This window comes from Genypterus blacodes, unplaced genomic scaffold (assembly GCF_046128005.1).
Source record: "Genypterus blacodes isolate CSIRO-AG114 ecotype Tasmania unplaced genomic scaffold, CSIRO-AGI_Gbla_v1 ptg000055l_1, whole genome shotgun sequence".
NCBI classification, from domain to species: domain Eukaryota; kingdom Metazoa; phylum Chordata; class Actinopteri; order Ophidiiformes; family Ophidiidae; genus Genypterus; species Genypterus blacodes.
Genome location: NW_027466867.1, coordinates 3,676,620 through 3,698,453, shown reverse-complemented (window position 1 = coordinate 3,698,453; position 21,834 = coordinate 3,676,620). Strand labels below are relative to the sequence as shown.

Sequence of the window (21,834 nt, the reverse complement as noted above, 5' to 3'; positions counted from 1 at the left end):
ACAACACAGCTTCATTTGGAAAAAACTGCAATACCTTGACTCCAGCGTTCCAGATTGTGTTTGTGTGCGTTCTTCTCCAGCCTGGGTCGACCTCTGCGCCGCTTGATTGGTGTAATTGGCGTCTTGTCTTCCTCCTCCTCCTCATCTTCCTCCTCCTCCTCCTCATCTTCCTCCATCATGTCGCCCACTCTGCAGGTGCGCTCCAGCAGCGGCATGGGTCGCTCGTCCTCGGAGTTGTCGAAGGGCTCGTTCAGCACCTCTGTGGTCTCAGAGATCGTCTCCGTCGTCACGCTGCTGTTGATCCGCTTTCGTTTGCGGCCTCTCTTCTTCAGCACGTTTCTCTGCTAAGCACACAAAACAAAACAATATGTAAACTGGGCTGCAATGCAAAGTTATTTTGTAATTAAACGTTGTATTTGCCGGTGGTAAAGTTTCTATTCTTCCACTAATGAACACAGACTGAAACCTCATCAAGCTCCGTCACATTTCTAAGAATGTGGGCTGCAAACTAGAGCACTCTGCGACCTCTGTGAGGATAGAGGAGCTTCATTCATTCATGCAGGCTTTTGTGCTAAATGTGAGATGGCAAAACCACACTGACTGAGCCTGAACGCTGTGAGTGATGTGTTCCCACCGATGAGGCAGACCGGTGGAAAACCACAAATGAGACAGAGGCAGAGGGAGCGCAGACCACAGCCGACACATTCCAGCCTCTCTCTCTGAATCCCCTTCAAGAATGTGAAATCGATACTGTAACTAAAACGCTAAGTCAACTCTGAGTCTTTGCTGAATTCCAGACTTCTTATTGATGAAAAGTCTCCCTGACATCAGGCAGAGAGGGGCGGGGGGGCTGTAATATCGTCTCAGGCACAAGGGGGCAGTAGACGGCGCAGATGTGAGCGGTGGCAGAGGAAGGGCAGTAAATTAACCATGACCACTGACAATGGTACAAGGTTTAGTCTGCACAGTCTCGACACTGGCAGTGAGAACACAATCTATTATCTACAGCTGCAGGCGGGCGGGCGGGGAGGCACCAGATGACACCAGGAAGCGGCTCAACCCTCCACTGAACTCATGAATATTCATCAGACCCTTCAATCTCACCCCAGTACACAACACGGTCCCTAATGAAGGAAAATGTCTAACGATAGACATTAATTCGGCTTCTTCCTGCAATAAAACTCCAGACAATTGATGAGTTAATCCCACTTGGGGAAATGGCTGATTTGTGTTGACGCCTGAGAGAGAGGAAGATTCACATTATCACCTTTTTCTTGGCTGCCAGCATCACGTGGGCTTTCGTCAGGATGGGCGGCGAGCCGGCGGACTCCTCGTCTTCATCGTTATCGTCTTCATCCTCGTCGTCATCATCCTCGTCGTCGTCAGCTTCGTTATCGCTGACGTCCTCCGCTTCCATGCGTCTGGTCCAGATGGGCGGAGCTCGGCGTTGGTAGGTCCTGTAGGGAACCTTGCAGTGGACTTTGGCGGGGTGCGGCCTGCTCCTGTGACTCATCATGTATCCGTCTCTCTCCCCCTTCTCCCAGCGACCGGCCCGCAACTTCAGCCGCTCAGCCTGGTAATTAAACAGACAAAACGCATTAGCTCTGGGAAAAAGGCGTACGCAACGGCTCCCCGCATCTGAGCAATGAGGCTTATGGGAAAACAAGAGACCGGAATTAACATCTTGACATGAATGACCGCAGGTTCCTCCCGATAATAAAAACACTCCCTTGATTGGATGTTTGCCGGTCATGGAGGGAACATTTCCGCTAAGCAACCGTGGAAAGATGCCATTTCATGGAGTATTCAGCACTATCAATTACGTGGTGAACTGATTTAGAGCAATTTTGCACAACATTAGATGCCTGCTCACAGTGCGGAGGCTCTGAATGCTCCTCCATTTGAACTCCCCAGCTAATCAAACAGTCATCCAGTAACAGCCTGCCAGGCAATTGTACACAAATAAATTGATGTCTATTCTGTAACAGAGTAGTGGGGCATCAGCTTCAGGGCTTTTCCACCTAATAGTTCCTGAAACTTGAATCCATGTGAGGTAAAAGCCAGGAAATGGATTAAAAAGCAAAGCCACAATGACAAATAAGTCAGTTTTGTCATTTACATTTGAATGGAATGCATAGAGGATGAAAGATTGAGATCAACGCAGAGTCAAGATTTCTCCTTGTACAATAATCTGGATCTGATGACTCATTCTGCATTCACTCACACAAGTGAACAGACATGAGGGGCAAATAAGGTTTGTTTTGAGTTTTGTTTCTCTCACTCGTCCTTCATTTTTCTGGTCAGTCAGTGAGTTGGCTCGTAACCGCTCTGCTCCGCTCTAAACAAACAATAATATTACAGGATGTTCTTACCTCCACTCCTACCATAACACACACATTAGAAAACAGTTTCCTGAATAATCTCTGCCCACACCAGGGTACAGACACTGCCGGTGCTTCAACCGCTGAGAAATCCACCTCAATAATTCCAGGGTCGTCACAAAAGAGCAGGAATCGGGAGTTAATCCAGGTGAAGTAGCCGAGTATCTCAAAAAAGAATCCTGAGCTAAGAGCAGATATTTATCCCCACATTTAAGTGAACCTACGTCCATCTCTGCCTCCCTCTCTTCCTCAGACAGGACCGAGTTGAGAGCGTTGGCCGGTGTCCAGCGCAGGACGTCAGGGTCCACTTCCCGCTGACGTGGGTTGGCCCTCAGCCGCTCCGTGTGCCTCTGAATCAGCCGCTCTCTTCGGATCAACACCACCCTACGTCAGAATGGGAAACGCATGTGTGAGCGCCAGAGTGGGACTCCAACCAAAGACATTCACTCTGGTAAAATGCTCATTTGATGCATTTCAGACTCCACAGACCTTTGAGACACACACACACACACACACACACACACACACACACACACACACACACACACACACACACACACACACACACACACACACACACACACACACACACACACACACACACACACACACACACACACACACACACACACACACACACACACACACACACACACACACACACACACACACACACACACACACACACACACACACACACACACACACACACACACACACCTATCTTCTAATTTCTCCATCTATCCTTCCATCTCTCCTTGTTTTCCCTCCTTCAGCCCAACTGCAGAGGTCGGCCTCCTCTTAACAGTGAAGTAGCGGACAGAAGGTGATGTGTGGTTAAATGGGAGCATAAAGACAGGGGGGCTCTGGGACAGCAGGTGCTCCATGTCCTTGGGGGTGCTTAACCTGACTTACTTCTGTCAATATTCAGCGGCATTAATGGATACGCTGTTTAAAAATACCCGCTGGCCTGGATAAGTCAGAGACAGCATGCAGGAGCGGGGCGGCGCAGGCGGAGGAGGAGGAGACTGCGGGCTTGGTGAAAACTGACCTGCCATCCTGTCTGTCAATCATCCCGAGCTGCTGGAGAGTAGCGGCGATGTCATGTGGACACATCCCAGTGGCCCTGCTTATGCCTTTAACACTGATGTGTTTATCTGGGTGCTTATAAAGGTACTCCAGGATGACACTTTTCCAATATGCCAGGTAGGATAAGCGACCCAGATCTGACAGCGGCTTCTCCGGGGAGCCGGCTTGTCCTTCCTGCCTGGTGAGGAGGTAACCTAAAAAGACACAATTCAAACAATAACAAAATGCTTTAGTCAAACCGGAGGCTGTTGGGTGACGTGACTTTGAATCCTTCACCTGGAGACTCAGATTAGGTGAACAAGCAGCATTCAAACCTGATTTCATATGGTGAAAGGTGATAGCTACATACAATGATAGACTAGTTAAGGATGTTATGCTATTAAGGCTTGAAATGACCAGTAAGCAGAATACATGGATGGATTCCCGCTGTATAAGCATGACTGGTTGCTTATTTAGGTTATGAGAAGTAGTACGCCTGCAAAACAATGGAGTGCTTACACGCCTGGGTCAATCGACTTAAGGTCTGTTAAGAGCGCCCCGAAGCTGATTTCAATGTGATTATAGTGTTTTACACGATGAGACGACTTCTTCTTACTCGAAAGGTTTTAATGTGCGTGTAAGCGTGTTGAATTACACGTGGAAATAAAGGATGTGCACGCCGCAGCACTGGAGCCTGGTTGAGATTTCACCTTCAAACACAAAAGGGGGAGGTGAGCCGATCGGTGTTTTTCTCCTTCAGCCTCTGTCAGACGCTGTGATACAAGGTGGCGGCGGCAATGACAGAGGGGCCGGGAGAGAAAACAAAGCTAAAGAGCAAAAAGCGGGAGAAGCAGCTGGATGTCATTGCTCACAAGAGGGTGCACTTAGCTGAGATAATGAACGAGGGAGAGAGAGAGAGAGAAAGAGAGGAAAACACACGATTACTAAAAGGTATCTGTGTGTAATTAGTTTTATAGCGACCCTGTCAAGGGTCATCCATTATGAGCGGCATGAAATTAATTAATGCCTTTTAATGTGCACCCACTACTGAGAACCAAACAAGCAAATCTAATCACCAAACAGTGAACACATAATATTCCAGTAATCATGACAATATTCATTACTAAAGCCAAGGAGAGGAGAAGATAAGAAACAGTAATGCATATTCAAATGAATTCATTGGGGAAAGTCGTATTTCATTACGCGTCATTCTACAAGTATATTATCATTAATAAACAGAAACACAAGAGCCACTCCCCACTACTTTGAATTATGATATATGAAAGGCAACATTTATCATCCTGGCAGCCGCTAATGCTTTGCTCTCACGGCTACCTGAGACAAAGTGTTCCTCTAATACAATCCAATAGAACAGAAAAAACTTAATCTAAACAGCTTCCACCTCCAAAGCTACATTTTCCAATAAAGCCTTCAAAGAGCTCAGAACTCAGCTGTGTTCAATCTCCCTTAATCCCCGTCTTTGTTATCAGCACACTCTCAATATCACAGATCCGCTCGCATCTCTGTGTCTCAATGGCTCCCAAAGTGAACAGGAAATCAAATGCTCCATTACCGCTCAGCCTCCTCTCTCTCTCGCTCTCGCCCGCTCGATGCTTTTCCTCGACAAACTCGGCGAAAGAGATGAGCTTTGAACTAATAAAAGAGCTATGATGGCAATAAATGGGCTAAATTCTCTGCCTAAACACAAAGAAACACTAAAGGCAATGCTTGCTTTTATAAGAGGACCGCAAGGTTTTAAACATTACATGTGCTGCAGTTAGTGTGTGAGCGAAGGATGAACACTAAATCAGCATCAATGTCTTTTCAGGAAGTCAAAGAGAGGGAATGAGGGCATTTTAAAGTAAAAAAAAAAAGCCCTTTAGACAGTACTTAGGGCTGTAACATAATATATGCAGACATAATGTAGAATGTATTGTTCCTACTCACAAATGATTGCATTAGTGCCGTACATGAATGCTCTTGATTAAGCCACTTTAAAGCCTTAACCCAATAACAGTACCTCGCCACCAGCTACACACTCGCCCCTTTAATCTGAAAATGTTCATAAAGAGCAAGGATATAAAAGAAAAAAAACACAGTTCAGTGGTCTAAAATGCATTAAGGAACTTACTGAAATCAATAAGGAACCTTCCAAATCCTTGCCTTTGGTACTGAGGCATGATCATTATGCAGGAGACATTGTACTTCTGCTGGCAAAGCTTTTCCTGAGGGAAGGAGAAACAGATCAAGTATGTCAGAGCTCTGCTGAAGCCGGCAATTTACTGCACCTGCCATTGTCCTTGTCTAAAGCGAGCGCACACACACGCACACACGCGTGCACGCACACAGATAAGCTTCCCTTTAAAAATATATACAGTTTGTTGTGAATACACTGAATCCAATGTGACTCGAATGGACAAATTAAAGCGAGGCCTCCTTCCTGCATCAGCGTCAACGTCTAGAACTCCTGCACTGGTATTCCTTCGCTCATTCATTCATATAATCACTCTATAATTCTTACCTTGGAGAAATAGCCCACAAGATGACAGCCTTTCTCATCATTCTTTGTAAGTATGTAGAAGAGGAAAGGCTCCACGTCATAATACAGGGTCTTGTGATCCAGGAAAAGCTTGGCTAACAGGCAGAGGTTTTGGCAGAATAGTTTGCTGACATTTCCATCAACCTAAACATGGAAGAAGAGAAAAAAAAAGAGGCGAGAGGGAAAAAGTGTTCAAACAGGTCAGCTTTTCCCCTCCCTGCATCCATTCAGTGGGGTTTCATGCAGCATACAGTTATTGCTTTATTGCTGTGAAGGGAAGCTGACCTCAAACACGGAAAGGTCGTCCTTTCTGTAGATCTCATTGGCCGGCGGATGGAACCAGCCGCACTTCTTTGTGTGTCTCTGGAGGATGTTTTTGCTTCTCATATACTTCAGGCAGAACTCGCACAGATAAAGCTTCTGCAGTCTGGACCCGAGACAAAAAGGGAGACGTACAGTTTGTACAGCAGCGTGACGAGATATTAAAAAGGACGTTTCAATAAAGAGAAAGGAGAGTGTTTGAGATGTAAAAGCACGAGGCTACCTTGAATATTCAGGCGGGTAAGGCGATGAGTACCAGGTCTGAATCTCGTACTTTCCAAACTCGATGAGCGTCGGGAATCGCACGGAGTCCGTGTTCAACAAGGATCCAGTTCTCTGACAACGAAAGGCAACGGATCAATTAGAGCCCCTCAACATAGCAGATAGATATATAATGGTTTGGCATAACATGGTGACATTTAAATCATGGTTCACTGGTTCTTCTTATATGTTAATCTATAAACGACAACTTAAATGTTACTGAAAATATATCACAGCAGAACATTAGAACACTTAGGAACAACTTAAAGCCCTGAAGGTTTGTTGTGCTGCCATGAGTTCAGCTGTGCACAAACAAACTTTCACCACTAATGGACACAATCATTTCCAAAATAAAGCTTTAGGTGATTCTGTATTTTTATTCTCGGATATTAGTAAGTAGAGTTTAGCATTCTGTATTGGTTATATTTCTGTTTCTATCAGCGTGTATGTGAGGATGTGATCACTCCCCTCATGCGTACAGACAGGAAACAGAATTCCCCCTTTCTCCCCCCAGTTTGCTCACCTGTGCCGAGAGTTCCTGCACACACCTGAACATGTGCATGTCCTCCTCTGTGACGTGATCTCTGGACATGGCCACCGACTCCGTCTGGCTCTCGTGCTTCACGCGCAGCTCGTCCCTGTGGCCTGTTACCGGCACAACAACAGCGCGTTAGTACACTCCCGTCGCACGTCAACACCGGGCCCTGTTTGAAGTATACGTGGCTGAATAATCTCATAAATGCATTCTATGCAAATGTGCTCCGAAAACTGTGAGCACTCTTGCTGAGCCTGTTTGAGGCTGTGTCTCGGAGGAATTTCATAATGTATCATCTTTGCATGTTTATATGAAAATCCCTAGTGTAATGAAGTGAAACTAAATCACTCTAATTGCGTAACCACTTTCATGTGCTTAGTCATCCACCAAGACAGTTTCCCATGAATTAAAAAGCAGATGCAGTGAGGGGAGCTAGTGTCGACATGAAAAGCAGCTGATGCTCGGCGGCAAGCGGTAATTTCATGAAAAGACATCAACACCATGACTTAACCACCAAAACAAAATCCCATTACAAGTGGCAGAGATGTGTCATTAACATATTTATGGAAATGTGCTACTTGAGTTAGTCTGTAAGAAGTATTGGTGCACTGAAGTGTTTAGAACTCCTTGAAACCTATATCCATTTGTTTTTTTCTTGTTAACTCTGCCCGTCTCTGGCAGACAGTGAGATGTAAGGGTTACTGCATTGGTGGCTGTAATCATCATGTCAGCTCTGAGTCAACCTGGGTGGGTGAATCTCTGGGGGGATTAGGGGGGGTGTGTATGCGTCTAATGACCGCTGGAGTTGAAGTTGAGTGGAGACAGTGATTTCAAGAGAGAGAGAGAGTGGTGGAATGGGAGGAAGAGCGCTGATGGGACTACAGTCTCTACTGGGTGGCGATCACAATGTGCGCATATACGGCAGAGGGTCAAGGACAGAGCAAGGAGCAACATGAGGGAGTTAGTGGGCCATGCACGATGACAAAAAGCCGACGGCGAGAGAGGATGGAAGCCACGTAAAGTTCCGCAGCCAAGTCAAACGCAACCAAACTGGGTTAAGGAACTAAATGAATTCAAATTAGGCAGAAGATTAGTTTGCTAGAGCTGTTAGAGTGTTTCTCTTAAAGCGATAATCCATCCAAAATCTATCCTTGTGAAAAGAGAACACTGACCCCCATGGTGACTTTGAGACGTGTTTTGTAAAAATGTTTGCCGAATCTCCACTTCTCCATCTTTAGGCTCAGTGTGTTTAAATATTGCTCTATACACTGCAACCAGCCCAGCTTTGGAGGGCGTTATGAGGTCATATCTCAATATCCTGACAGAACAACAACTTACATACTGAGCAAACAGATGGGACGATGGAGATGGGAATTATATTGCATGACAAGGTAGCAAATTATCTATGAAACCAACCGATGCTATTTTAAAGCTCGGGAAAATCACCGCTCTGACAATCTCCAAATATGTAGATGTGGGATAACATGAACCAGATACATACTAATGCATCAGGAAGGTTTACACTCTGACAATGTCTATTCTTCCCACTGGCTTCATTTAATGCCAATGGAACTTTGAATTAGTACTTTATCCATGTTATACATGTCAAAAAAATGCAGTACTTCTTCCTGAAATGAAGCTGACCGAAGCTGCGGTTGTGTTCCACGCCTCTTACTACAATTACAAACCTTTCTACAGCCACCTTTCAATGGGAGTGTTTGAATATTAAAAACACGATTTTGGCTGGAGTGTCGCCTTAAAGAAAGGATTAGCTCTAATCTGCAAAAAAAAAAAAAAAGTATTAACTACGAGTGTCAAGCTTTAAACTAAAAACAGAAAAAAAAAAAAGGACTAAAAGTGTGGAGACGCAGGTCTTGTCTGGAGGTTAGAGCCTTGCTTACCATGATTATTCTCAGGCTTAATTCTTCCATCTGTCATGTCTCCCTTCCCTGGTGAGGGGGCTCCCTTCTGAGGGCTCACTTTATATCTCAGCCTGCCTAGTGTCCTGTGCTTTTTAAGAAAGGGGTTACGTTTGAAATGACTGACCATCTTAAACGGGTGTCCCCTGGGTCGGCCCGGCCCGGCAGATGTGGGGTGAGACAATAACCTATTTTTGCTAAACTCTTTCTTTCCAAGGCAGTGGGGGCCTTTTGTGGACGACTCTTGCTTAGGGTGCATGCGCTTTTGCGGCGCGTAGCAAGGCAGTCTCTTTTTCCGCGACTGGCCCTGAGTAGTATAAATGTGTGAGAGTCCGTCAAAGAGTCCCTTAAGTTGGCTGCTATTGCAGAGGCTACTCAGAGAGGGAGCACTAGACTGGCTGGAAGAGCTCTGGGGCGAGTTAGCGGAGGTGGAGCTGTTGGACACCTGGGGGCTAAGTCCTGGCAACGTGGGCGGGGGTGGAAGTGCAGAGGACGAGGGAATTATCTTTTGAGAACTGTCGGCGGCGGCGAAGGGAAATGGCTGTGGTGGCTCGGACAGGTTCTGCAGACCCTCGGTACACTGTTTGGCGGGCGACTCTAAGCTTACAGCTCGCGACCGACGGCCCACAGGGGAGGGGGTAAAGAATTTGGAAAGCCCATCGATAAGCCCTTTGGTTTTCTTGTTAACGGTGAGTGTAGCTGGGGTGGAGGTGGGCGTGAGGGGGGGAGTGGTGGTGGTGGGGGTGGAGGTGGTGAATTGGGTAGCGTCAACCACCCAACAGGGGTCTGCAACAGCCAATCTGTCTCTGGCGTCCTTCACAGATGCAGCATGACCAGATGAAGGTGTGGAACAGACGGTAATCTTTTGACCCCTACCAGGTGACCCCCTTCGTCCAAGTGCTACTGTGGAGCCGTCACCACTGGTTACAGACCTGCGGAGACAACACCATATCAAAAGCCTGGTCTACAGGAACACTGGGTGATGTAATGGCATTTCAGGATGTGGGTATGAGTGATAAGTGTTGTCGGTCGCATCCAGACTGGATGATAACAGGAAGTCAAACTGGAGGCGATACTTCCATCCATAACGCCAAAGCACAAACGTCGACGAAGCAAACTTACATTCTTTGTTTGAGCTTATTTCTGGGCCTTCCAATAGGCTTTGCATATCGACGTTTGATCTGATCGGCTTTCTTGTGCAGCAATCTCTTCTCGTTCTCCTTTGGCCTGCAGACTTGGCAGATCCAGATTCCTGGGGGGCGTCCAAACACAAGACAGTGCGTCTGAGGGTGGGTTCATCAATTCAAAAGGACACGGATTCATTTGAAAACATTTCCTTTTATACCGCCGGCTGGCAAGAAGCCCGCTCGCTCACACCGACAATCAATTACTCAGCACAAAAGGGAGAAAATCCATAAGAAAAACGTTGGGTCAATTCACTGTCCACTGAAATAGACTCCGTGTCAGCTTGTTTGGAGCAAAGCTATGTGACTTATATGAATTGCCTGCCAAATGTCCTACAACATGCACAATCATTACAAGCCCAGCTGTAGGACCCCGCTGCTGTAATACACAGATAGCAAATCTCCCTGGGGGGAGGCTAGGATGATTTGATATGCATGCAAAGCTCCTAATAAAGCGGCGCTGCCTCCTGCGCTGAGTGACAAGCCGCCCCCGAATGAGGGACCGTGAAGAGACGTGGGGCTTTGAAACACACGGGCCCGCCGGTGTAAACACCTTACCTTTTGGCATTCTTGAAAGCGGTGGGTCGCAGCACTCCATGTGAAAGCCCCGATCGCATGAATCACAGAACAGCATCTCATCCTGAAAGAGAGAGCAGCGGCGGGCGTGTGTGAGGCACGTCCCTGATGCATACATGTAACACACCCTCACATCACTGAGGACCTTTTGGAGGAAGTAAGCCCAATTGTGCACATGAGAGGCTTTTACAAATCTGAGGGAAAACCCGGGGTTCCTCAGAGACACACAGAGAGGGGGATCTACCTCCCAGCCAAACAGTGCTGGAGAGGTGATGGATGAAGAGCTGAGCGACATCATACTCACTGCGTTTTTCCCCTGTATTCGACAGGAGCTGCAGGTTTTGCATTCGATACATTGCCACCGTAATCGCTTCACGTTTGAGGTTAATTCCGGGGAAAACTTCAGACATGATGGATGCCCTTCAGAGGGAGAGGGGAAGGAGGATTAGTGTCACACATTAATGCCAACACTCACACTCACAGTCACACTCACACTCAGGCTCATTAGATTGGGTCTAAAAGAATCATGTAATTGAATGAATATTAACGCTGCAAAAGAACATAAAATGTGTCCACAAAAACCTCTTGGTGATCTGTTTTAGTTTAGTTTGGCATTGTAGTTAAGTAACTTTTGGTGAAAATAAGTAAAAACCGGAAACAATCAGCCTGGCACACTCAGTTTCTCAGATAATACTAAACATGAACACATTGCATCATTGTTTAAAAGTAGCTGACTAATACATTTACCAATAGACAAATTCCATCAATGTAAACTGCATTATTTTGTCTTTTTATGACAAAATAATCAATTATAAGACAACATAAGAGCCCTAGTGACTTGAAACAAGAGACCGCCATCACATTTGACATTTAATACCCAGAACAGTTAATCAATAATGAATATAAGCGTCCGTTGCGTCCCTCGTTACAATCACACATTTTACTATCCTTGACAGTCAGTGTCGCACCTTTCAATTATTCACACGGGCGAAGGTTAAACATTAACATACTGTATCATCATCATCAATATCGGCTCTGTATGTCCAGCACTCCTTTTTTTTTTTTTCCCCTCGCTCGCCAACTTTCGTATCTAAAACCGGTATGATCAAACATCTGAGCGGCTAATTACAGATAATTTGATCTTAATGAGGCAGAAACGGCGGCGGCGCTCGTTCTAATGGAAGCCGATCCATGAAAGTCATGTAAAAGCGTCGCCTTCTCCCTCACCCGGCTCCCTCTCACGGTTGTAAAACAGCTGTTTTACAGTGAGCGCACAATTTGTGTACACTACGAGTGGTTAATGAAAACCACCTCGACGCTACTTAGTCAAATTTGAGCTATAAAAATGTCACGGGGAGAACAATTCCTTACGGCATTTAAAATAATTGTTCAAACGTAAATGGCTGCTGGGCGGAGGCAATTTTATGGAGGGTTAACAATTTCTGTCTGGAACAAAAGGAGAGGAGAGGAATCTGCAGCAAGAAAATGGTTGATCTTTGATCCACTCTGCCGCCCGCACTCTATAAGGAGCCGAACGGAGAGAAAATGACTTCAGATGAACGAGAGATTTGAAAATCTAATGGACATTTATAGAGACATCTGCCTATCTTTACCCCATTATGGCCTCCAGGCAATTTGGATCCTTTCAGCTACTCCCGTTTTTATTGTTGTTTTTCCAATAAACCGCTATAAAGTCCCACTGCTCAGTTTCTGACCGTGTAAATTTGATCTAAATCCAAACACGTAACACAGGAGTTTGTTTTTAATGATCCAGATTCGGCATTTTGATGTTTGTCAGCTGATCCTGATTGAAACAGTGGTGTGTATCCCTGCTATTAAATCTGCTCATTAAGGCTCCGACAGCTGTGAGGGTCTTAGATCACAGCCAAAGACACACACACACACACACACACACACACACACACACACACACACACACACACACACACACACACACACACACACACACACACACACACACACACACACACACACACACACACACACACACACACACACACACACACACACACACACACACACACACACACACACACACACACAGAGGGAGGATTTTGCTCTTCTGTGACTAAAGGCAACCTACGACATCATTGTGACAGAGGCAGAAATTTAGCACATAAATGTCAGACTTCAATGTTGTGTCTAATGTTCCAATGTTGTGTTTTTGTTTTGGGACAACGGTGACCCTTTGGTTTACAGATTGTACCTTTAAAACAGAAGGTTTTAAAAATGCCACATATAGAGAAAGAAAGGGGCAGGATCTTGGTTTGGTGCAGCTGGATGTCCATCTAAAGCAGGTACTGTGTTCAGGACCCAGACTTGAGTCACACACATATTTGGGCAGAGAAATCAAAGATGGACATTTCCCCCCAAAAGCATTCAGCAATCAACCATTATTCAGACTCTGCAGAGCCTTGCGATCCTTTCAAACACACTCTGGGCTCCGTCCGGGCGTTTTTTTTATGAAACTTACCACTGCTGCCACAGTCGGCACAGGACAGGAGCTCTTCTGGCTGCTTGTCCCGGTTTGACTCTTTCGTTCCGAGACAGAAACTGCATATTGGGATGGGGTCGACCCGGAGCTGGGGTGGAAACACAAACACACGCACACAAACGCTTTAAGAAAACACCAACAAGGCACATGCTGTTTATGAACAGGCTGCTTGTTTTCAGACACGGACCCGGCCGGACTGGATGGAAGTGGATCGGAGCGGCGCAAAACAAATCTTCCAATCTTATCACGCCGTTTATGTCGTGAAAGTCTTACTGTATTTCCAGACAAATATGTTTTCATTATCTTGATTATAGTGCAGGGATCTGCCACACGCCGCCTTGTTTCAGTTTTACGGGCCAATTTCAGATTAATAGATGCTGAAAATGATACGATCAGCTGGTAATTAGGTTTTAACATAAATATTAAACAAGATAAAGGCTGTGGGTGTCATTTAACAGCAGAATATGTTTTAAAGGAGACATAATATCCAGATTTGCATGTTCCTATTTTCATTTCAGGGTGTTCTCTCCCACATTTAGTTAAAACATGCCATAAGGTATAGTCTCAAGTTTAAAGGTGCTGGCTTGGTCTTATCTTTCACGGCAGTTTGGGATCGATGTCAACCTGAAGTTTAGACATTATTCATCACAAACTCGCAAACACACTGTAAACAACTAAACCCACAATCTGTCCCCTGTCAGCATTGAAGAGGAGACTGAATGAATAATAAATGCATTTCCTCCACAGCTATGATGGACCCCCCCTTTATCCATCACATCTGAATGGGTAAGTGATCTTAGTAATCACAGTTTATGGGCTTAATCCAATTCTTAATGCTCTCACTTCAGACTGAAAGGATTAACCAGCATGTAATCAAATTACCTCCATAATAAAACACTCATTGTTGCCACAGCGATCCACTGTAAATACTGCAAGAGTCGGAACAAATGCTTATTTAAGGGCTTACACTAAAGTTCACAAGAAGTAAATGTGAGCGCAAGGTTTATTAGGGAGGATTTTCCACAGCCAGAGAGGAAGCAAAGGTAAACTTCCTTTGGTTACTATCAGTACTTTCCCCTTAGTACTGATAGTTTTACGTGAGGAAGCAGCAAATGCACATGAACTGGTCCGGTTCCAAACCAGAGTGTGAGAGGAATCTGACCCTGACCCCAAACGTCACTCAATGCAAACACTACTGCAGAGGCGAGAGACACACACACACACACACACACACACACACACACACACACACACACACACACACACACACACACACACACACACACACACACACACACACACACACACACACACACACACACACACACACACACACACACACACACACACACACACACACACACACACACACACACACACACACACACACACACACACACGAAAATAACACTGGGTGTGCGACCACCTTCCTCATCATCAGTTTACAAACTAAGCCCTCATCAATTGACTGTGGGCTCTGAAGGGCACTCTGGGGGACGCCTGTGATTACTTCCTGGTCTCTGTGACTCACATCAGCATCTCGACTTCAAACTCATTTCCAAATCTCAAGAAAACATAACAACAACAACATGTAACCATACAGGATCAAACCCACGGGAGGATCCGGTGGGAATGTGGTCATTGTTGCTGGCGGTTGTATTCATTGATTGATACGGCGAGGGAAGGCGGTTTACTGCTTCATCAATGATGACTCTATTTTCCCAACCTGCCAGGTCAATATGTGTAAGCGGTGCTCACATTAGCCGCTGATTGCCGCTCACTAAACCTTCACTCAACATAAACACGCTGCTGCTTTTTGGGGTGGGAACGCTTGGAAACTCAAACATAACCAGGAATTCTGTCTCATATTAAAGAGGAAACGCAGAAAAAAGGGAACGATCCTGTTCAACGAGAGCTCACTGACATCCCTGTGATCAGGCCTGTGATTGGTTCAACTGTATAATGGGATCAAACCAAACTGATGGATGTTATCTTATATACGTCTATCACATCGTTGCTCTGCTGCTTATATAAGCCTGTTTTTGTTTTGTAGTGTAAACCTGGACTTTGCCATGTGGGGCTTCTTCTTCTTCGGGCCTATCTCCTCTGACACTGCAGCTATATGAGCCTCCTAAAGATTAAGTTACTCCAGTTCCTGTGCCAAGCCAACTGTGCAGGCTTGTGGAGCTCAGCCCGGTCATCTTTTTATGTCAAATATGAATATAAAACAGCAACAAAAGAGTCCCTCACTTAAATCTACTTGGAACAAAAAGTTTGGATACTTGGCTAGAAAAGTCTGTGGTATTTTATTTTTTTATTTATTTTATTTATCTGGTATCACCATCAGGTTAGCTATGCAGTTCTGCAAAAATATAAGGGGAAAATAAGGTTCTATTTAAAGGGAAAATACTGGATTTGTGTCTACGGTTTAAGAGTTTTTATTAAAAGGGTATCAAATCTCTTAAGGGCTTGCTTTAATAGGCTGTAAATGACTGCTGCACCCGAGGGGCCTTAACGGTTTATAGATTATTGGCGCATGATTGAACTGAAATCAATGAATGGGTTGAGGCTCAAGCCTAAAAGAAACCTTAACAGTTTCACTTTAGTCATTGCAGACTCGAGTTACTCAAACCTAAATACGGACTGCAACCTGCAAGAATCATAAACACACACAGACGTCTTCATATTGTTTGAGCCATATTGATCTTCTTCAGTAGATAATCAGGCGTTATGGAAGCTACATCTGCCTGCATTGAGCTGATGAGCGGAGCATGTTGCTATGTTTCTAGCTAACTCTTGTTATGGAAATCGTGTGAGAGAAGGTAACAGCATAACTATGTATCTTAGCAACCATCACAGGCTGCCTTCCTTATGGTTACACAAGATGGATCTTACAGGAAACAACAATCTAATTAATTGTTTGCACTTCTCAGGTTATCAGAGTTGTCAAGGTCATCCTTCAAAATAAAACGTATCTTAAAAAATTTGGCATATTTTATTATTTTACAAAACATTTCCAGGCCTGATAACAATTGATTAACTAGAACTACAAACTACTACTACTAACACTTTAACTCTTCATCACAGGCCTTCATCGCCCATTCAGGGTCATCAAGACGAGACGAGTTAACTACTGAACAGAATGAATCCTAATAGTTACATAACGCTCTGCTGGGGTTGAAGCTGTTGTGATTTGTTATGTTATTCCAGATTATAAAGTAATAACAATGCTAAAACTCCCTGTGTGTCACTCAGCTTTCATACGGATCTCCGCAGAGACGAGATGGAATTGCAGAATAAACACTTTCCGTGCTCTTTACTGTGACTTAATGTGAACAAAATTAAACATATTGGATAGGAGGGCCTGGAATTAAGACGTCGGCGGTGCTTATGTGCGGCGTGTGCACACACTGCTGATGAAACACTCACAGCTGATAGGCAAGGATTCTTCATAAATAAGTCTCCACTTCATATCGGGGGAGTCTCCAGTGGCTGAGCTATGAAGTCTAATCCAGCAGCAACTGGAGAATTAATTTCCATTAGGAATATTCTCCGGGCCTGGTGATTAAACCAACAGCGGTGTGAACGGTGTGGCGAGGAGGAGGGAAAAGAAAGACGCGCAAAACAGGACTGAAAACGCCGCTGATTTACTTGGGGGATTCCAAATTAAGGACATTAGGGGAAATTATGCTGCTTCAAAAGAGCAAGAGTGTCGTGAGTGAGAGGGTGGGGTCCTATTAGAGAGAGGGAGAGAGAGAGAGAGGCGCAGAGACACACACAGAGAGAGAGAGAGAGAGAGACTAAAGTGGTTGCATAACACAGCAGGAAAAAAGTCTCATTCCTTGCCTTTGTTCCTGCCAGAGTCTCTTCAGAATCTAATAAAGTCTAAACCAAGGCAAGACTGCTCTTTTTTCTCATCCAACTATCTATTATTCTCAACACACACACACACACACACACACACACACACACACTGGACTTAAAGAAGAAGTGTGCAGTCAGAGCTGGCTCATCCTTTGAAGTGAACGGTGAAGCCTAACCTCTGAGGTGATGTCATCAGGGCCGGGAGCGATAGGTTGAAACGTTCCAAATGGAAAACAGCGATGTCTTCCTCTGCTGTGAGACTATGAGCTGCAGGACACCGTGTCTCTAAACACATCTCCGTTTCACTTTTGGCCCGACCACAGACTCAGTCACAGTTGTGGCTGCAGTATCAAGGTGACGTTTCCTGATTATTCACTGTGAAACTGCCAGGAGGGGGCGGGGGGGGGGAAGCAGGCCCCTGCGTGTGTGTGTGTGTCTCTCTCTGCAGCCTGATGCTGTTCACACACTCCACATGCACAACTTAAAGCTTACACTATTAGACCACACTTGGTCTTGATGAGCCTCTAAACACCATCTGCAAAACAAAAACACCCTCACACACACACACACACTACCCAGATGACTGTACGCTCCATTTTAAATCAAACCATTTCCCATGCAACACCGTCCTGCTATTGACAGCGTCTGAAAAATCGTCCTGCGAGCACAAACCTGCTGTCATTTCCCACACACACATTCGTCTGCAGTTTGTGTTCATGCTGAGTGCCGGTGGAAGTTTGTTTTTATGCTTTTATTTCCTCTCCAGGGTTTCTCAGTGAGCACAAAGGTCACCGTCCTAACAAACACATTACAGGCCTGTTGGCGAGCGCTGATTCATGCTCTTCCCTCGCAAATTACAGATACAATTTTTGTTCTCTAATGCTTGGCAACTCACAAGACAGCCAGTCACTCCCCCCTAAGGTCATTAGGCTAGAGTTACGTAACCTGGGGGAGCCTGCAGCAGACGGCCTACCACCCCTCTGCCAGCGTGACTTTCTGATTATTCAGCCTTGATTATCCAACCTCTCTTATTATAGACCGACGGCAGAGTAAGACACGTAACATGGAACAGCCCGGGCGACAAGGTTATGCAATTAGTCCATTTTAAAAGGGGGAAACGGAGCTGTTTGCTGTTTTGATCGTCAATTAGCACCGAGTTCTGATGGCAGGGTTCCATTAAGGATGCGGTTACGAGTTGGTGAAATCATTAATACATCTCGACATAACAAATCTCTCGTGCGATTGTTTATCTCCGCTCCATTTCCTGGTTGGCAGATAAGAGAACAGAGATAGAGTTTGAGTTTTATTCTCCAGGGAACTCAGAGGTTTGTTTGCAGTCGAAACCACTGAAGCAGATTCTATAAGGTTTACAAAATAATTAAAATTCTTTTAGTGGATTCTTAAGTGGAATCTGATGCTGAAAAATGCTTTTGATTGATCTGAAGTGCAGTAAAAAAGCCACAATATTTGCTTGTTGTAGTGAACAGGATGTGCAGTTTGATTTGATATCCTTGTAAATGTGTCTAAAGGCACTGGAGACGTGAGAACCTCTTCTTTTTACTCTACAGCTTCCATGATTAAACAATTAGCGTGAGGCCAAGGTGTGTGTGTGTGTGTGTGTGTGTGTTTGTGTGTGTACCTGGTCTCTCTCATGGGGCAGCAGAGTCACTGATGACAGGACCAAGGGGGAAGCACTGGGACACCTGGAGCCCCGTCCCTCTGCGCCGCCGCGGCTCAGCCTGTAGCGGGGGCCGTTCTTTAACAACCTGCCGTTGTTCACCGAGCGCTTGGCCGCCAGCCGTAACCTCTGCCTGAAAGACGAGTTGTCGGCGACGGTTGACCCCTCGTCCTGGTTCCTCAGGTACCTCTCGATGTTCTTCAGTGAGGAGCCGTGGGTATCATCCAGCCCCTCTATGGCCCTGTGAAGCATTTTATTCCAATCGATATGGCGCAGATCACTTGAATTCCACATAGATTCCTTAGATGGCACGGGCACGTTTGCAGGCGGGAGTGATCCGGCTCTCCCAGGATGTCCCGGGTCCTTATAGGAGGCACTCCCCTTGTTTGTAACCTTGAGAATACAGCCATCGTGAACGCTTAATTCCAACTGCTCAAGAACGGTTTTCTTGTCCAGTCCGTGTGACGTCGCCACAGCATGACAGATCCTCTCCTCCGAGGGCCTCTGCTTCTGCCGCTTGATTTTCTGTATTGCTTCAAGAATCCATTCCGTGTACAGAGGGTTTGCAAGTTTTACCATGGTTGAATAATTAGATTCACAAAAGTGCGATCCATACAGATTCCCCCTGACCGACGCTGAACATTTGGTACATCCACATCTTTGATACAAGGTCAAAAAATTATGTTCCAGGCCGCCGCCGCCGCCAGCATCCACATGTTTGTTTCAATCCTGGGAAATCTCACATCGATGGCACGGAATTCCACAACGAGCTGTAGTTGAGTTTAGCGAGACGCAGGGTTAAACCTAAAAAGGAAACAGGAAAAGGAGCAAAATACACCATTAATGCACACAGTTGTGATGTCCTTGTATGAACTAGACTGTGATAGGAAGTCAATAAAGCTAAAGCAGAGGAATGCACACGTTTCTGGATGTTTCTGTGTGTTAAAACTTGAGAAACATCTGGACACATACACATGCAGGAGCAGTCATGGGTGCTGAGGATATAAAACACTTAATCCCATAGTCTGACACTATAATCCAGCAAACTAACCACATGTCTAATCTCAAAATCACTCTTTATAAAAGTTTTACAGCTAAATTTACCCCTGTCTACAAATAGCAACTTCTACTAAGTTCTACAAAAAGTTAACACAGCTGAAAATTATTACATAAACATTTTACGGTTTCAGGGTTAAATTTTTTACAAGTTGACACTCATTGTGATATCCCTCTAAAATGTCACTTTAACATAGGAAACGTGTAAGTGGTTGAATTATCCGTGGAAAAGTTAAATCCCGACTTGTCCAGACTTTGATAGCTCCAACATCTGCAGCGACAAAACTGCAAATCAGCTCCAGTTTCGTAATGACAGATGCAGAATAATCATTACCGCTCACTTCATGACAGCTGCCGTCGGATGTTTACGTTTGCCGTCGACGGAAGACATCGATAGTTACTTTGGTATCGAACCCCGAGAGTGTCCGCGGAGTTTGGGCTGATAAATGACAATGTTTGCCAGCGTTACTGATGTCACCTAAACAGTCGCCATTTTGTTACGATGTTGTAGTTTACATGAATCCGACATGACGCTGATTACAATCCAATGGAGTCTCATTAAACCTTACCGACACTAATGTGCCCTCCCTTGCAACTGCATAATTGGCTGTAAAGACAAGATCCGATTTCTGATTTGATAAAGCACATGTCAATCAGTATGTATGAGCTCACGCCACTGGCTGTGTGATCTGTCACTTATCTCCATTGACCCGCCTCTTAAGGTGTCTCCTGTGATAAATGGATCTCACTCGGCTCAAACGCACTTCTAAACCCGAGTTACAGCTCAAACACCGCTAAAATATCATCACTAACTCACTCTTTACTCCATAAGAACCGTATCTAATATAATATTAACGACGAACAAGTTTCAAATCGAACCGTGTTACGAAGCGTTTATCACCGGCCCACCTTTACTCGGATTCCTCCTTGAAACAGTTGGTTACACTTGAAAGTGATTTGGATCGTTTTAGACTTTAATTGGCTGTTTGTTAAATCTATCATTTGTTTGCACGAGCCCCGCACAGGCTGCACCGCTCATTTAAGGCGGCACGCATGAGTTCCATGTGGCATTTTTATCGCCTTAAAACAAGACGACTGCAGGCTAGAAATGTCTCCAGCTATCGCCTTTCCCCCCTTCTTCACATTCCTCCCTTTTTTATTATTAATTCGCCCAACACGACACAAGACAATATGTTAGCCCGCTCGTGTTAACATTTAAACTAGTAAAAATGAGACGAAAAGACGGATAAATATAAACCGTGTTGAGCGGTAAAGTAGGATTTAAGGGGGAAATGATGCTACAATGGTGGCATGACCTCTTTATCACTATTAGGAACTATCAAACATGTCCAATGAGGGAGAATAGTGAAGCCCTGGAGGGAGAAGACGTCCAGGGGGGAATACAAGTTACGAGCAGCTCCTTCATCACTGCTCCTCAATTATGTATCGCTAGTTTCTCTCGCTCCCATTTCTCCATTTCTCCTTTTTTTTTTTCGGAAATCATTCACAGCCCTCATCGGATTTTTAATTCTCTACGGCAACACATCTGCAACAAATCACGCAAAGATGAAGGATAGAACTAGTGCGTTAAAAAGCGTTTAAAAAAAAAAAAAAGAGGCTAAGTAAATATTTGAGGGCAGTTTTTTACCTCCTTCAAGTTTCGGGAGACTCCTCTTCATCGCCGGGATGAGCGAAGCGTCGATGGACAAACACGTCGCCACATATCCGAGAGGTTTAGGAGGATTTGATGTCCTGGAGGAAGGCGGAGGAGCCGCACCGAGACACGGAGAGAAGCTGATAACAACTAATTGAAAGGTTAATCTACATAGCAGCCTGTGACAAAGTGGTACCCTCCCCCTTCTTCTTCTCCCACTGTACACATCCTCCTCCAGCGGAGCGTCGCCCCTTTAGTGCGCTCCTACTATCACACACACTGG

The 21,834-nt window shown here is 45.2% G+C and overlaps 1 protein-coding gene across 5 annotated transcripts in view; it reads right to left on the bottom strand.

The window, feature by feature from the left end:
- The window catches only part of kat6b (K(lysine) acetyltransferase 6B), a 26,070-nt gene extending 4,236 nt beyond the window's left edge, over window positions 1-21,834 (bottom strand). Inside the window, exons 1-16 of one of the 5 annotated variants that reach the window (XM_076151613.1) lie at window positions 21,546-21,834; window positions 18,803-19,645; window positions 13,279-13,387; window positions 11,089-11,204; window positions 10,767-10,848; window positions 10,147-10,276; window positions 9,007-9,956; window positions 7,094-7,215; window positions 6,533-6,645; window positions 6,274-6,415; window positions 5,971-6,132; window positions 5,581-5,674; window positions 3,433-3,664; window positions 2,606-2,765; window positions 1,268-1,573; window positions 35-344 (exon numbers count right to left, since the gene is read on the bottom strand). In XM_076151613.1, coding sequence (XP_076007728.1) covers window positions 35-344; window positions 1,268-1,573; window positions 2,606-2,765; window positions 3,433-3,664; window positions 5,581-5,674; window positions 5,971-6,132; window positions 6,274-6,415; window positions 6,533-6,645; window positions 7,094-7,215; window positions 9,007-9,956; window positions 10,147-10,276; window positions 10,767-10,848; window positions 11,089-11,204; window positions 13,279-13,387; window positions 18,803-19,420 — 3,646 coding nt within the window. In that variant the 5' untranslated portion in view covers window positions 19,421-19,645; window positions 21,546-21,834. Of the gene's footprint in view, window positions 1-34; window positions 345-1,267; window positions 1,574-2,605; window positions 2,766-3,432; window positions 3,665-5,580; window positions 5,675-5,970; window positions 6,133-6,273; window positions 6,416-6,532; window positions 6,646-7,093; window positions 7,216-9,006; window positions 9,957-10,146; window positions 10,277-10,766; window positions 10,849-11,088; window positions 11,205-13,278; window positions 13,388-18,802; window positions 19,646-20,231; window positions 20,457-21,545 lie in introns of those variants that run through there. The other 4 variants (XM_076151614.1, XM_076151612.1, XM_076151615.1 and 1 more) reach the window with 4 other exon arrangements.